At 37.3% G+C, this 18,484-nt stretch overlaps 1 protein-coding gene across 1 annotated transcript in view; it reads left to right on the top strand.

The window, feature by feature from the left end:
* NPHS2 (NPHS2 stomatin family member, podocin) overlaps positions 1-18,484 on the top strand; it is a 269,098-nt gene that overhangs the window by 105,615 nt on the left and 144,999 nt on the right. Inside the window, exon 6 of the mRNA XM_044086847.1 lies at positions 7,732-7,814. Within this exon, the coding sequence (XP_043942782.1) occupies positions 7,732-7,814 (83 nt within the window). The remainder of the gene's footprint in view (positions 1-7,731; positions 7,815-18,484) is intronic.

Genomic DNA, 18,484 nt, shown 5'->3' with positions numbered 1-18,484 from the left:
TAGGTGGAATCACAAACTCTGGACCCAACTGGACCCAAGATGTATAAAAGATGTAACTTTAATGAAGAGAGTTAAGCACTTTTGTCCAAAAACAGACTTAATTAGAACTAATTCTCCCGTTCCAGGTTCCATTTTATATTACATTCATAACACTATTGAAATAAAAAATCACTAATAACATTCACCCATTTCTCATGAGCAGGGCAATGGAAGTATTTGCATTCCTTGATAAAATTATGAGATTGATTAGGATGTATGAGGGATCGGAGGTGAAAACTAAAGTGGGTGGGTTCCTATCTGATCATTTCTGTTTGAGCAGAGGGACCAGGCAGGGGTGTCCTCTTTCCCCTTTGTTATTTGCACTATAGGAACCATTGGCAAAGAAAATAAGAGACTCAGAAATTCAAGGATATAATTAGTATGGTAGTCAATCAAAGCTGACTCTGTCTGCAGATGATATTATTTTATACCTGATAAAACGAGAAAAGGACATTTCAGTGTTGTGGAAAATTTTGAGGCAGTTTCAAATCTTCTCAGGATACAAAATGAATGCATCTAAAACAAAGGCAATAGCTGTAAATTGTGAACCCATATAGGGTAGGAGGGGGCTGTAATTTAGTGGAGAAAAGTGGTGAAAGAACCAAGGTATTGGGAGCAAATAATTAGAGAGAGAAAGGTAATAGAATGGAAAGAGGTCAAAAATGTATTTGGACTGCAGGATAGAGATTGGCTTCCCTATCAAGGATTATTATCTGAGTATAGGCAAGAGAAATAAATAGGGGGATCTTAAGTGAAAGACCAGCACAGGCAGAGATTTTAGTAGAATTTAGAACAGAAGCTGCTGTTAAAAAAGAATAATTATTAGGGCATACAAGACATTGCATGATAACTATAAGAATCAATCAGATGGGGTTAGAAAGGATTGGGAAGAGAGACTGGATAAGCAATTCACAAAGAAAAAATGGGGGATATATGTGTGTTTCCCAAATATGCAACAAAGCCCTGAAGATTTAGGATCTTTGCTTGGAAGTGTTTACATAGGTAGTTTTATATCCCAAGTAGCCTCCAAATAATTTTTCCTCAGTTAGACAGTAAATGTTGGAGATGTGATAGGGAAGAAAGCAGTGAATGGGAACATACTTTTTGGGAGTGTAATGAGTTGGCAGACTTTAAAGATTCCCTGCAGGCTTCTGTGTCAGAAATACTGAGTGAGCAAATTGGTGTAACTAAGGAAATTATTTTTTGAGCTATGATACAGAATCAGAACTGCTTATACATAGTAAGGCCTTGCTGAGTGTAATTATGATGGCTGCCAAAAAAAAAAGCAATTACCAGAAAATGGAAATCAAAGTCTAGACCAACTGTACTAGAAGTAATGAATATAGTAACAGAGATAGGACAACTGGAACTGGGATCTTTAGAAAAGGGTAGGAGCAAGTTGCATAGAAAAAATAACAATACATGTAGAAGAGAAACAAGGTTTAAAATAAGGCAGGATTTTAATGAGCTATGTAATGTGTGACTGACAATGACTGATTAGATTACAAGTGCTGCATAATGTTTGCAACTAAAATTATGTCAATATAGTTTGTCATGTATAATGTTTGCAACTAAACTTATGTCAGTATAGTTTGTTTTTATTGATATAAATGCATGATTGTCTGTGTCATATGTGTTAATTTTATAAAGACGTTTCTTGTTTAAAAAACAATAATATTCACCCATTTCTCCACCTAAATATATTTTAGTGATGCAGTACTACTAAGGATGTAATGCTGCAAATAAATACATATAAAAGAACATACAGTAAACTCTCAATTAACCGGCACCTATGGGGACTGGTAGATGCTGGATAACTGTAGATTCTGGTTGCAAAAAGTGCAACACATGAAAATAGTACTGTATTTCTTCCATATTTTTTGCTGGTTGCTTGAGAGTGCCGGTTGCTTGAGTTCCAGTTAACTGTGAGTTTACTGTACAGCTATACTTAAAAAGTAAAAAATATATTTACAATGTGTCTCAGAATTCCAAAAATGTTATAATAATTATTAAACAAATGCCACTAATACATCAGTTAATATTGAACATTTGCAATCCAAACCACGAGTTACATTTAAAAAAATCAAGTATTATTTAGCTACAGATTAGCAGCCCTAAGTCTCAAAACTGGGGCTATGGAAATCTGGTCATTCAAACCAGGTACCTTATTAGACTCCAGTAGCAGTTGCCAGTACAATTCTATATATTCCAGTTTATCCTCACATTGACCTCCAGGGATCTGTTCAAGAAAACAAAATGATAAAACATCCATTTAGACAATTCCTAATATGTTTAGCTAAAGTTTTGGTCACAATATATTTACTGATATCATAAATATGTCCCTGCTTATTTCATCTAACCAACTTTTGGGATACCCTATTTGTAAAAATAAATTCATAATGAACTCACATTCGTCTAAGAAATCTCCATAATCTGAGTTCATATGAGCTGCCCTAACAAACTGACCCTTAATGGTATTCCTTTTTTGATGGAGAGGGTGGTCACTAGTATAATAAAGATAAGAATTTGAAAAAGTAGGTTTTGGAAAAATGCCAGATATATATCTCTGTTATTCACTTTGCTTTTTAATAACTACATCTAGATATTGTAGCTCACTTTCATGTACCTGATATGTGAACTTAAAAAATGTGGTAGTAGCCATCACATAATTTAAAAAGGCTAACAGTATCTCTGTTTTGCTGGTCCAAAAATACATAAATCAAAAAAGAAATTTAGTATATAAGTAACGCAATCTAAAAAAGGAGGATTCTAAAATATATTTATGTTCCCACATGTATAACCCTAGATTAGCAAAGATGGGGGCCAAACTGCCCCCATAGCTACTCCCACTATTTATTGAAAAATTTCCCCTTCAAAAAACACACAATTATGGGAAATCTCTGTGACATGGTAACAAATAAAACTTCTTGATCGAATGACAAACTATTCACATGGTTCAAAAAAATCCCAAGAGTGTTTTACATTATGAGTTTTTAGCTCAAAAAAACTTTTTAAACTGCCTATAGATATACACTGCCAGTGGATAAGTCTTTGAGCCACCTGCTGAGACAATTAAATGCAAGGAGGATTATCAACCATCCTGTGGACCTTAGGTATACCAGATATTACTGGGATATGCAGTTGTTTTACTGTAAAGAATTCTAATGTATCTACATCTATTAATTCTTGTAAATATAATTCTAGGGGCAACAGATCTGTTTTCTGATATGTGACAGAAACCCCATTCCTCAAAACTTTAACATTAGTATCAGTAGAATGTAATATGTGCATCATTTTACCTGTACAGTCCACCATGTTCATTATTACAATTCTCCCACCTTTACCTGGTTTCATGATCCAAATATCTCTATTGATCATTCATTTTGTTAAAAGGTGCATTTCCTCATAGGATAAATTAAGAAAACATTTCCGACTAATAGAACACATAGATCTAATTTCACATTCTACCCTTTTTACAAAGTATTGTAATACAGGATGCAAAGATAGATTAAAAACACTCTTCTTCTTAAACATATTAATCCTATTAATAGAAATTTGAGTATTGAATATAATGTCTAGATTTATTTTTCTCAAAAAGAGCTTAATATCAATTAGCAAGTAGAACTAATGTTAGAATGCCTTGATGAAACAAAAGAAAAACCTCTTTTGAAAATGGAAATTATAAACATTATCCAACATGATGTTACTATAATTAAAAACTTTAAAGTTGTCCTGTTCATAAAGCACCCCATCCACTTTAATGGCCAAGGAATAGCATTCACAATTCTTAACAACATTAATGTTTTCCTTATCCTTCCTCTTCTTCTGACTCCTCTTTTTCTGGGGACGTATTGGGTTTGCTCCTTGTACCTCTCAATCTGTGGTACTGATTTGCCCTGAAATCTTTGGGACCATCATAAGGGGGAAACTCTAAAGGGTCATCTAAAGAGGTGACAACCTCTACATCTCTATAAACTTGTTGATTAGAAGATGGATCACTAGGAGAAACTGCAACCTCCTTATTGCTATTTTCCCCTTCATAATTATAAAATGTACTCCCTTTATTCTTACACAAAGGATATACATTCCACCTTTTCTGTCTTTTTCCAGATTGGCTTTTTTATGTTTCTTTGAGACAGTACAGTTCTCAGCAACCTGTGCTAAAATATTAAAAAACTTATTATGATACTCCTCTATTGTGAACAGTAAATTCTTTTGAATAACTGGGTTTAAATAAACAATTTCTTTAAATAACATGCCCATAGTTCTCTCATTATGAAAAAATAAAGCCCTCATTAATTCAAAACCTCATCAATCAAACAGCAGCGCCATATAAAAGGGACTACCAGACATAACATTATTGGGGTATTTATACACTCTGAGTCCCTTAGGTACTAAGTTCTTGGAAATACACTTTTTAGAACAAAATTGTACAATAATAAAGAAGAATGGTATCTAGCCAAAGTCTTGTGCAACTTACTTAGATTTTCATCATAAGAATTAGTCTGAGAGTTTCTATCATCACAGGAAAAAATAGTTGCCAAAATCCGCTGCTGTGTACTTATTAGAATCCAAATGTGCATTATAATGGTCTTTGTGGTCTAGTTTTGGAATGTCTAATCCGATTAGATAATGATTGCCTTGGATAACTAATCGGGTAAGTTCTCCAGCGAGTTCATCCTGATGAGGAAACTGTGCTCCTACCATACCTATGTTGACCTCTTGGGAAGATATAGATTCACCACTCAAGTGAAACTAAACCAAGAAAACCAGTGGTATATGCAGGACTAGATAAATGACCAGTAATTCCAAAAACCCCTGCTTAAAGGAGCATAGAATGCCAGCAGTATAAAATCCCCACCTAAACTTTCTCAGTATAAAAACATCAGTAGTATAAACATTAAACTTGCTTCTGTCTAGCTTTTTTCTCTTGTTATACTGTAAAACCTATATTTCTTACAACTAAAAAAGTACTTGTTTACTTTAATATCTTTAGCACATACAACAGTCACTGAAAAGACCCCCCCACATTTAAATTACCCCTGACTACACACAGCTCAAAACTGTTTTACTATATAAAACATGCAGTTTATATCATGAAATCTACTAATAAGAACAACATTTGTTTTACTTATAGTTAGTTTCCCCATTTTAGTGTCCTTCTGTACATTAATGGTATAAAGTGGGGTGGTTACCAATGTGAAATATCGAACACCATATGGTCGATATTTCACATGCTCGATCACTGTAAAGTAATAAAAAAAAACACAACACACAGAAAGACGTTATTGCAGGGGGCAAGCCCTCCTGCATCCCCCATGTGGGGGGCTGTGCCCCCCTACTTAAATATACCAACTCTGAGATCACGCTACAGCAGGGAATAGGAATAATTCCCATTCTGCACTGTATTGTTGGTGTAGAGCGATCTCGGAATTGGTATATTTAAGTAGGGGGTTGTGGGGGGGGCCCCTGCAATAATGTCTTCGTGTTTTGTTTTTTTATTACTTTACAGTGATCGAGCATGTGAAATATCAACCATATGGTCTCGACCATATGGTGTTCGATATTTCACATGCTCAATGTTTTCATAGGTAACCAGTGGGGTATATACTTTACAGTCCACCCACAAGTTTAACAAAGTCATCAAAAGTCCAGTGATTTTCAGTCGCTTTTTTCTTGCAAAACCATATTTCTCAAATGTGATAAGATGTTTTTTTAGTTTTCTATTTATTCACTAATTTCAGAGTTGCTGGTCTTCTTCTGGCTCATATCCATCATCCAGTAACTGAATCTGATACAAGTCTAAGGTATTGATGATTCTTTTAGTCAACTCCTGTTTTTTTTTCTCTCTCAAGCATTTTCCATTGAAACACTGGGAAAGGTTTCACTGGCAAAGTCTCTCTTTGAACCTTACCATCAGAAGAATGAGAAGCAGACTCCCCTTTTGCTTGCTGACTTACTTTTTGGTTGGTTAAACATTTTTTATTTTCTCCTTAACTTGTTCTGCATCAAAACATGACTTTGATCTTCCAAGAAATAACACTTGGAAGACAGCTGGATATGGAAGCTTGAATCTCATTCCTGCCTCTCGAAAGTACCTGATACAGTGAATAATCTACAAACTCTGCTGTTTCCAGTTTTTAATACTTTGCCATTCTGCCACAATTGTATCGGGATCAACACTTTATACTGGTATGATTGCATCTTTACTAATATAGGTCTTGGCTGGTTTCTCATGGCCATATTTGGGGTATAAGCTCAATGTGACATTTTAATTAAGAAATTCTGCTGTGGAACACCAGTCCAGTTGCTTCTTTGTGCTTTCACAAAGTGAATACAGTCTGTTCCTTCCAGTTTCTCTGGTACATCAGAAAATCTCAGGTTTTCTCTTTGCACTCTGTCTTCTATTGCCACTATTTTAAACAGTTCTTCTTGCAAAACCTTTTTTACAGCTTCTTCTTCATGTCAGCCTTTGAGTTTTGCGGCTTAATCAACTCTTCTGAATGGCTAGTTAAAACGTCTTCTATTTTTCCAACCCTTTTTGTTTGAATTGATATACTCCTTTAGTGTTTCATTTATTTTAATCACCTCTGAGTATATTTGATGTATTTTTTCCTCTAAATTACTAGAAACCTTTTCTTGAACTAAAGTTGAAGCTTGAATTGCTTTCTACTGAAGAGATTCAGATTTATTTTCTTTCAGGTTTTCCAAAGTTATTCTTTGCTGACATCTAGGCAATGTATTTAGTAGTCATTAACTGAATGTTAGCCCCTCCCAAAAAAAATTAAATGGCACTAATTGCTCACAGTTTTTGTTTTCACACTGGGAGAGCTGATGTTATGGTGTTGATGAGTGTACAGCCATATTGAAAGTCCTGATATGAAATATCTTGATATCTTGTTTGAATGTCTTTTAATTTATTTTGCTAACTGAGTGGGTACATCTGGGCAACTTCACTGTTTTAATCAAAATCTGGCAAGAGGAGTTTCAGATAGACAACACAGAAGATATAGACAGGCTTGCTAGTCACCAAACAAAAGTCTTAATATAGAGTGTATATGGTTACTGAAAAACACAGATTGATGTTAACTCGCTGATTGTGATCTTTCTGAGTGACATTTGTGCTAATCCAAATAGCTGAATACCACTTTCAGGGATAAGCAAAACAAGGCTTTTTTGTGAGCAGGGGAGCATTCCACACCCTCCAGTTTATATATACTAACTCCATGGCTGCACAACAGTGGGAACAATTGCAACCTCAACAGTTACTGAAAGTGGGTTTTGGTGATTTTGATTCATGTAAATGTACTCACAAAGATCACTGTCAGAAAACTGACTAGCTCCAAAAATTACAGCTAGTGCTTTCCTGTCTAAAAAATGCACCAAAGACTCATGCCTGGTACATAGACTACTATAATAAATCTCAATACTTCACTTCAACAGACTATAAGATTACATATTAACAAGTATTTGTTTAATAAACAACTTAATATTTGTATTGCTCAGTACCAGCAACAGAGAAAAACAATTATTCTCCACTTTATTGCCTCTTTTTTTATATGAAAATATGATGCCTTTTCTTTCTGGTCCCATTAATATGATCTGCTCATTTTAGTAATGCAAATTGGTACCATGGAAGTGATTGCTAGGGATGGACTAATAATTACTGAATATTTTTTAATTTTCTCCTAGGTCTCTTCTTCCTTCTTCCTTATGTGGATACTTACCAGAAAGTGGACCTTCGAGTTAAGTTATTTGAAATTCCCTTTCATGAGGTTTGCTCTATTTTTTTTTTTTAGCCTTTTGTAATAAACACATTAAAACAGTTCTTTTCTAGCAGATTCTAGGGCCAGAATTACGTATTTGTTTGTTTCTTTGTATATTTATAATAGTCATCAGAGCTGCTTCTCTTGATACATTCAGTATCACGTTATGAATATAGTTTATTTTTTTCATTTATTTATTGAATGGGTAACTAGACTCGACCACTGACCCCATTCAGCCATGACCTAGGTCAATGACAATTCGGAAAATTGAGCACACAGTTTTCAGTTTAATCAATAAGTTGTTTTTCGATTTTTGACAGTTTACAAAAGTTTAATTTATGTAACTAGACATAAAACAGAATGCACTGCTAATGAGTTAAGCACTTCACGCAATGTAGTTAGACATACAACAGCTTGCAATGATATGTAGGTAAGACCGGACACAGTTATAGAGCATAGTAACTAATTAGATGTATTTACATACTTGCAGAGTACAAGTATTTAAGTTGCCCATAAGCATAACTGCATGACGTTATTAGGACCTTATGGTGTGTCCTTGAAGCACTTGAAGATGCATTTCTTATTGTTATTTTAGGAGGTTCTGCCAGAATTTGGGGTGCTTGTTTCCTTTTTAGCTTGGGGTTGGTGGTTTTCTTTTTTTTTGTTGTATATCTCTTTAATAAATTTCCTAATAGGAAATCATTATGTACTAATTATTTAACTGGTATGTGTTACTTAAACCACTGTTCTGATGTGAATCTTGTCATTTCTAGTTTGAATTATGCACTGAAGAAGGCTTACACAGCCGAAACCGGTTTGCTTATTTATTACATGGTACTTTTATGCTGACTTGGGGGTGGTTCATACTCCCAAGTTGATTTGATATGTATATTTATTAAATTATTGTTTTTGAAAACTTCCACTGGTACTGCCCTTTATTTTGCTTTGGTTTACTACTTTAAAAAAAAATTGTTTTGGTGATAGGGAGTCTATGCCGGAAGAAAGTACTCAGTTTGAGAATAAAAGTCATATTGGAAAGATCTAAATTTTAGCTAGTGTCTATGGGAGGAGCAGTATTTATCATTTATAAGTTTAAATGAAAGGTGGAGAGATGCAGAGTGTTGCATGAGCTGTCATTGGAAGCCATGTAGCCCATTTTAATGATATGCAGTGGTGTTTGCTTCTATTGGGAGAGACAGATATGCATTTATAAAATGAGGATCAAAGGAGACGTTTACTGTAGGATGAATTAAGTGTAGCAATGGAGAGCATTTATTCTAAGCAAGGAATAAGAGCATTAATTGTTAAATGTACTTCTATTTTCTGGGGTGAGATAGTTGTAGCAGCATAGACAGTTGTAATTTGCAGTTTATAAATTCTGTACGAGTTTTAAAGGTAAGATTAGCACCTAGAGTAAAGCTGAAGAGCCAGTCTTGTGTGACTTGATTTATTTGAATGTTTCTATATTGTTTATGGACAAAGGGGGAGTTGTAAGGCAGTTTCTGTGACTTACTAAATAGCACTGTTCCCGTTCAGGAAGAGCTTAAAATAGCTTATTGCTGAGAAACACTTAACAAATGCTACTGCATTCCTTTTTGGATCTGGCTTTTAGATGGGAGCTGTGGAGGTTCATGAAATGTGGAGTATTACATCAGCAATATAAAGTGTTATTAAAGACGACTTACTTGTTTCTGTAGTGTCACTGATAAATAGGGAGAGAATATCTGTCTCTCAGGGCAGATCCCTGTAAATCCCTGGAGAGAATGTACCTTCAGTAGTGGTATTATTATTTGTTTGAAAAGTAAATGTTCCTTGGGTGAGGTAGTTATCAAATCATTGAAGGGTATTAGAGCTGAATCCTACTTTCAGTTTGCTAGAAGTATCTGGTGGTCCACATTTTTAAATGTTTGAGCAAGGTCTATACAGACAGTACCTGTAGGCCAATCTTTTCTCACTGATGAGTAGATTTTATCTGTAATTGCATATTAAGCAGTAAAAGTGTTGCAGCTTTCTCTAAAACCATGTTTAGCATAAATCAAGATACCATACATATTAATATATTCAAACACTTGCTTATAAGTTATCTTTTCAAAACTTTTGGTGACAAGGCAAAGAACTGAAATTATAGTTTTTTAGGAGAACTGAATGAACATTTTTTTTTTTGTGATAGGTATTAAGGAATGCTTGAATTGTTGGGAGGGGAATATACCTGTTGCCAATGAGAGACTGAAACTACGGGCCACAGTTTTTTTTTATATTATAGGAGCAGCAATTCTGAGAAATGTAGCTTGAGTACTGTTTGAGCAGGGATTGGATTTAGTATCTAGTTTTTCAAGCCATATGCAACGGTTTTAAAAAGTGACTACTTGGAAATAATAGAATGGAGAGAAGAGTTATGAAGATAACTAAGGGCTGGTGAGAAATAAACCAGATTATTCTGTAAGGTAGTGTTTGAGGTAGTTTCTGGAGGTAAGGAAATATCATGTTTAAATGTGTGGAGTTAGGAGAGGTTAATATAGTAAACTGATTTTTTTAGGTTGTGATCTTATTGAAAACATCTGTGTCATTCATGATTTTCCAAAAATGCTCAAGGTTGTAAGGCAGTATTTTCTTCATTTTTAGTAAAGTAGATTAACTACTTTGATGTTTTTTACATGTTTTTCTTATGGAAAGAGAGGTCTGGATTTGAATTGTAATTTTTTTTTTTCAGTTATAGGTTCATAGGTAGGTACTAGGCTATTGGCCCTAGGGCCTATATAAGCCTAGCCAAATGGTACCCTGGCTTTCGCCACCCAAGAAAATTATTTTCCTGTGCCCCTGTCGAGCAGAGCCACAGAAGTGATCCCCAGGGTGAATTTCCTATCTCCCATCCAATCATCAAGATTTTTCTTGAAGAGTGCTAATGAGGAGCTTTATTTAGTTAAAAGAAAACTCCACCTTAGAATTCAAAAAAAGAATTTATGTCTTACCATAATGTTCCATCTGTGTTGTTAAACTTCTTTCATTCATCACTGACGGGTCTGGACCCAAGCCCCCAGAATTGAGCCAGCCTCCCCACCAAACTCTCTCAAGTTTTATGTCTAGCTTTTTTAAGGGTTGATCCAAGGACAGTGTCGTCCCTTTAAACATCTTTTTTGACAAGGTTGTGTATGACTAGTATTGGTAGTTTCACTGAGCTGAACATTGTGAGGTCTTATATGTGGTCCAGTGTTTGGTATAGGGCTGTTCAGTTTTGGGATGACAGGTCTTTATGCTCTTGTGGTTGTCTTATAAAAGGAGAGAAAGGCTTGAATAGGCAGGTGGTCACTTTGTGCATCTGGAAGGTAGAGGACAATAATTTTCTGAAACGTTTGGGTTTGATCTTGATCTGTTATGTTAGGTTATTGTTAATTAGAAATCATCTGAAATGAAGCTGCCTATTATTACTAATTTGCATTGGTTAGCTTGACATATGATTTCTGTAATAGTATTTTCCTGTTGGTGCGATGGGATGTATACTACAGCTATAAGAAGTTTAGCATTGGTGGCAATCATAAGTTGCATAAGTGTCTAGATGGGAGCTACTTCAGAAGGCCTAAAGTCTGGAAGTGATATTTGTTTTTTTTTTTGTTTTTTTTTGCTAAGAGCCCCCTGTTTTTGTTCCTGGTCTGTTGTTTTGGAAATAGTGGTAGTTAGTTTGAATATAGTTTGAAAGAAAGATGTTATCCATTAGCAAGGCTCTAGAAACCCCTAGTATGTCAGACGTCTTTCCTTGCAGCCATCATTTCAGGGAGTTTAATTTGTTTCATATAAGGTGAACAGTTTCTGGTTTATATCCTGGTTAATAGTTACATGACTGTCACTGGTGTTTAGAATACTGTAGAAATAGTTGAGCTAGCAAAGTTAACTTTGATAATGCACATGGTGTTGACAAATGAATCTTTTATAAATTCCTTACCTAATAGTAATTGTAAAATGTCAGATTTGGTAGATTAATTGGAAATCCATCAAAGTGGAGCAAAAGTGTTACCTTCTATGATGGAAAAGACTGAATTTTTGCTGTTGTCTTATTACAGCGAATTCTAACTGCATGCCTTTTGTGCATTGTTGTATATATATATATATATATATATATATATATATATATATATATATATATATATATATACACACATATATATATATATATATATATATATGTATATGTATATGGGTCCACTTTTAAATTTCAAAATACCTGAATCTCGAGTTTTGAAATACTGAACTCAAAACATTGAGATTTTGGTATCTCGAAATTCAAAAGTGAACCAAAAAAAAAAAGACAAACAAGTAAAATAATGTTTTTGCAGGGGGGGGCAAGCCCCCCTGCATCCCCCACAGTGAAACAGGAGCATTACCGTTCTCTTCACTGTAGCGCAATCTCAGAGTTGGTATATTTAAGTAGGGGGTGTGGGGGGGTGCAGGGGGGCTTGCCCCCCTGCAAAAACATTATTTTAGCTGTGTTTTTTTTTTTTTATTTTGTTCACTTTTAACTTTCGAGATACCATAATCTCAATGTTTTGAGTTTGGTATCTCAAAACTCGAGATTTTGGTATTTTGAAATTTAAAAGTGGACCCATATATATATATATATATATATATATAGATATGTATATATATATATATATATATATATATATATATATATAAATATAAAATCAGATGATCTGATGTCAATTTTCATTTTATCCTCAACATATGGGTTCGGTTCCTAGCCTCAGAACTGACTCGGCCATTACTAGAGCTGGCAAAAGCCAAAAACTCTTGAACTTAACCCTTACCCACAATGGTCCTAGTTACCTCAGATCTCATTTGCTGTTTATCATGACAGAGACACACTCACCATTGCTCTCAAGCGAAGTGCATCTTTTTTGATATATTTCAAATTTTGAAAGAGTTTCTTCTACTTTTCTTCTTACCATTTAGTAATTAAACCACCCACTTCTTTATAACACCTTTAGATGTACACTCTCTTGTCTTGTCATGCATCTCAGTGTGTTCTGAACTATCATCATCGATAGTTTTCTTTCTTTCTCCCATACACCGTGCTGTATTCTTGGCTATCATTGCTCATAGCTTTTCTTCCTGCTGCTCTCCTCCTATAAAAAAACACAATATCTTTCTTCAGTGAGTGATTTTCTACCTGTGTGTGTGTTTGTGTGTGTGTGTGTGTGTGTGTGTGTGTGTGTGTGTGTGTGTGTGTGTGTGTGTGTGTGTGTGTGTGTGTGTGTGTGTGTGTGTGTGTGTGTGTGTGTGTGTGTGTGTGGGGGTTGTATAGCTGGCTTGTTGTCACCAATTATTTACAAACTTTAGGAACTGTTTCATTATGGCGGATAAACCTAAAGTGTCTGGATTTAAAAGGTGCCAGAAATGTGGTCACAAAATTCCTATGTCAGATGCTCATTCGCTATGTGTTTATAACCTAGGCGCTGTTCACCTCCAAAAAGATGGCTCTACATAGGCAGATCATGCCTACTAAACCTGGTTGACTTCTTTGAGACAGTCACCAAGGCCATAGACGAGGGAAAGGTGGTTCACACAGCCTGCCTTGACCTCACCAAGGCGTTCGACACCATTTCTCACTCAGGTATTATAGAAAAACTCACCAGCCTGAACATAAACCCCTACGTCACAAGATGGTTTGCCAACTGGCTTACAGACAGAACCCACGTGATAATAATAGCATGCTCCAGGTCCGACTCTAAACCAGTCACAAGTGGTGTCCTGCAAGGCTCGGTCCTGGGACCCCTACTGTTTGGCATATACTTCTCAGAAGTACAGGCAAACACAGGAGGAATATGGCTAACCAAGTTCGCCGATGACTGCAAACTGGGAGACATAATTGACTCCCCATCTGACATGGACATCCTCCAAAAAGGTCTTACTGAGACGGACACCTGGTGTCAAAGTCATGGCCTCAAGCTAAATGCCAAAAAATGCATAGTCATCCCATTTGGGAAAAACAAAACACCCACGAATTACCACATAGGTGGCAGCCCCCTTAATAAAGAAGAGGTAATAAGAGATCTGAGGACCCAGGTAGATAGTAATCTCTCCTTTGACAATCATATTACCAAAGTAGTTAGGAAATCCTTCTATGTAGCCCATCTAATTACTAAAGGGTTCGCATCTAGAAATAAAGAGGTTATAGTGCCCCTCTACTCATCACTCATCAGACCCATCATAGAGTACAATGCCCCATTTGGGATGTACCTCACAAGACACTTCCAACAGCTGGAAAAACCACAAAAGTATCTCACCAAGAGGATTACTGGCCTCAAACATATGTCCTATGCAGACCGACTGAAAAAACTCCGGCTGTACTCAGTGGCATATTGCTTACTCAGAGGTGATCTCTGCCTGACTTACAAAGCCATGTCCAACTCAGAATTGATGGACATGCTCCACCTAAAGAAATCCAAGTCACTGCGAGCCATGCGCTCTAGTGAGCTAAATCTTGCCAGAACAATAAATAGAACATGCTGGAGGGATAGATTCCTGTCCCAGAGACTCCCCATGCTCACAGAGACGCCCCATGCTTTGGAACAAAATTCCTAACTACATTAGGCAGAGCCCCTCACTAACACTCTTCAAGAGAAAAATTAACGAGTGGATGGGTAACAGAAAATACACCCCTGGGATCACTTCATTGGTTCTGCTTGACAGAGGCTCAGCTAATTAATCAATGGGGTGGCAAAAGCCGACACACTCTGGCTAGGATTATAAATGCCCTCGGGCAGATAGGCTAGTACCTACCTATGAACCTTTGAACCTATATGTCACAGTTTCAATCACAGGGCACTAGTGGAGAGATGTAATAAACTTATTTTGAAGAGCATGCTTCCATCAGCCTTTAGTGAGGCCTTATCCTTATCCAAAGCCAAGAACAAGACTGACATGTCTTCTCCTTCTTCCTCATCTTCATCTTCCAAAGTGTTGGAGAAACCTAAGAAGAGAACCCTAGTAGTGCCTTCCACTCCATTGGCACCATCCTCAAAAAGGGCTTGGTTCATTTAGAATCCATGGAACTACCAATTTATCTACTAAAACTTTGGTCCTGAAGGGACATATGGAACCAAGCCTATTGGAGCAGACAAAGTCTTCAGCACCTAGCATTTCAGTGCAGGAGCACCAACCTTCAGCACAGACATTTCTTCCATTACCAACTATTTTGACACAGAGTGAGAAAATTGATGAGCCATCCATTATGGATCTTATGGGAACATCATATTCACCTTCTATTGACTTCTTTGCAGGAAGGCTGAATTCGCCTTTTCTGGAAAGGTCAAAATTGCCCTCCACCCTTTCTATCCATTCCACCAAGAGTTTAACTGAAGATGGTGTAGAGATGCTGGTGAATAAGATATTCTGGATGAGAGGGTTGACAGGTAGCTGTTTGGCCCAAGCCCCCTCGGGTATGGGAGCCGATTAGTCCTTTAGCACTCTGGGTTTTCTTCCTCTGACTTCATCTGAAGCATTAGAGCTCTCAGTTCTGAGCTGCCCGGTGCTGACTGTATCAGTTCCAGAGATATCCATAATTTTGGAACTGATTCTTGCTCAGAGGTCTTCGCTCCTTACAGATTTGGAAACCTCTTGGGTCCAAGTCTGTCCTGCCAGCTTCAGGGGCCGTGAGTCAACACCTATTTTTTGGAGCCATCTCTGCACCTTGGGGCTTTGGCACGGATTACCACAGCTCTGGCTTTGGTCTTGAGAGCTGTCTCTTTGGAGCAAGGAGTGACCACTGTTCAGAGGCAGTCTTTCTCAGTTCCAGGCTCCCTTCCCTCTTCGGGGGGGGGGGGGGATCCAGCTTTCAAGGCCATGAAGAAAGCCCAGACTGCCACAGTCAGACAGTCAGCCCCTTCCACTATGGAGCCTATGCCCCTTTTCTCCTCACACCCAGATATTCAACCTGCACTCCCACTGGGTCAGTGAGTGCCAAGACTGCAGGAGTCTGAGAGTCTTCTCATACCTCCCCAGATCTCCCCACTGAGGAGGTCCCTAAAAAGAAAAACTGCAAGAGGAAGCACTTGGATCCCCAGAGGACTCAATCACCGAAGACACCGACTTTGATGAAGTTGAGGGATCCACAAGGTCACCCCCCAACTGTTCAAGTGTATGGCAGTAGTAGCAGCTCACTTCAGACTGCAGGGATTCCCAAGTGTTTCCCTATATAGATGATTGGCTCATTACCGCTCCAACCAGGCATCAATTGATAGAAGCAACAGACCAGGTACTCCACATTTGCTCTTATCTGAGAGTAACTGTAAATTACGAAAAATTTAAATTGACCCCAACCCAGAATTTAGAGTTCATAGGAGCCCTTCAAACTGCTCAAACTTCCATAGCTTCTATTCCCCCTATGAGATTACAGAAAATCAGAGTTCAGGTACAGAAGCTAATCAGCAACAGAAAAGTAACTGCTCATCTACTCCTTCAAGCACTGGGCTCCATGGCTACAGCTATAACTCTAGTTCCCTCAGCAAAATACCACATGAGAGTACTACAATGGCTGCTAGTATCTCAGTGGTCAATATTACACTGACCCATGTCAGACCTGATTTTGATCACCAATCTTTGCAGAAATGATTTAACTTGGTGGATGCATTCCGAAGACATTCTTCTAGGCTGTCCCTTTGTCCCATCTCACCCCCAAGCCATAGTGACCACAGATGCCTCCCAGATGGGATGGGGGGCATTATTTGGTCAAGACTGTCCAAGGCACTTGGTTCTCTACAGAGGCCAACTTTCATATCAATGTACTGGAGCTAAGGGCAGTGCTTTTAGTGTTGCAAGCCTTTCAGACTGCTCTTCCTTCAAGAACAATTGGGATGCAAACTGGCAATATGTCAGTGATTTGGTACATCAGCAAACATGGTGGAACCAAATTCTATCCCCTTTGTCGTGAAGCTGTCAGAGTGTGGCAGTGGGTAATCTCTCCCAACCACTTTCTGATAGCAACGCACATTCTGGGAAGCTCCATTGTGATAGCGAACAAACTAACCAGGTGTCTTCCCCTGCCTCATGAGTCAAAAGTGACAGAAAGCATTTTCTGTCAATGCGGTTAGCCTTTCTGCTTACTATTTACCTGTTCCCTAAACAATGAGTGCAGCAAGTACTTTGCCGTGATCTCCCCCTCTGGGGGAGTCACCAAGAGATGCTGTCCTCCACATTTGGCCCTCTGGACTGCTGTATGCCTTTCCCCCATTTCCTGTAATCCTGAAATTCCTACAGAAAGCAATAAAATTGAAGATGAAAGTAATTCTCATTGCACCTTATTGGCCTTGACAAATATGGTTCCTCTTTCTTTGACCTTTTCTGATTTAACAGCCTTGGATTCTGGACTCAGCTCCAGACGTTCTGTCTCATCCAGAGGGATTAATCCATCCAAACATTGTAAGCCTCAAGCTGGCAGCCTGGTTTCTCCAGTTCCATTAATAGCCAGGCATTCCTGTCTCTCTTCCCCGGTGCGTTATATACACCTAGCCTCTCATAAGCCAGATTCCCATAAACTGTATGCCAGTAAATGGAGGAGGTTTACATTTTGGACTCATGATAACAATATTAACCCTTTTTCAGTGCCCATTGATAAAGTTCTAGAATTTTTAGCTTCACTTTTTAAAGCAGGCACTTCCCAGTCTACTATAAAAATTCAATTAGCTGCTATCTCTAATTTCCATAATGGTTTTAAATAATTCTCTGTGGCTTCTCATAAAATTTGCAAGGACTTCTTAAAAGGAATACTCTTGCTAAACCCCCCTTACACAGATCCTACCCCACCTTGGGATCTCAACTTAGTGCTGCAAGCCATTGTTGAACTCCTTTTGAACCATCAGCTGAATGTGATCTGAAATTTTTATCCTGGAAAACTATATTTTTAGTGGCAATAACTTCTGCCAGAAGTATTTCAGAAGTACAAGCCTTATCATATAAACCCCCTTATCTGATTTTCCATAAAGATAGGGTGTCACTGAAAAGCAATCCTTCCTTCTTGCTTAAGGTCGTCTCAGAGACCAGTATTAATTAAGACTATTAATTTACTAATATTTTTTCCCAGTTTTACTAACAAAGGTGAATACTGCTTACAATTATTAGATGTTCACAGACAATTACATTTTTATCTACATAGAACTAAGAATTTAAGAAAATCTGACCAACTATTTGTGTCATTTTCATCTACAAGACTTGGCCAACCAGTGAGCAAAGTGACACTAGCCAGATGACTCAAAGAATGTATTACTTTTATTTATAATAAAAAGAATATGAAATTGCCTAGATCTTTAATTCTCTAATTATACAAGACCTGTAGCTACTTCAGCAGTTTTTTCAATGTAGAGCTTCTATGGATATCTGTGCAGCAGCAACATAGGATTCTTCTCATATGTTTATTGCTCATTACAAATTGGATCTGGTCTCCAGTAGAAGAGTGTCATTTGTTTCAAGGACACTCAGGAATATTCTTCCTTGAGTCCTCCCAAGGTCAAAGGTAGTTGGGGATTCTGTCCCTTATGTCGAGGATAAAATGAAAATTGACAACATCAGATAAAGAAGTTATGTACTCACCATAATGTTCCATCTGTGTTGTCCATTTTAATTTATCTCTTACCTCTCCCCTGCCTTTAAAGTTTTTGGTGGAATGGATAACGGACACATGTCACTTATTA

The sequence above is a fragment of the Protopterus annectens genome, chromosome 10.part0 (assembly GCF_019279795.1).
Source record: "Protopterus annectens isolate FY-2018-M chromosome 10.part0, PAN1.0, whole genome shotgun sequence".
NCBI classification, from domain to species: Eukaryota; Metazoa; Chordata; order Ceratodontiformes; family Protopteridae; genus Protopterus; species Protopterus annectens.
The sequence above is the reverse complement of the archived record's forward strand: the minus strand, read 5'-3'. Positions and strand labels throughout refer to the sequence as shown.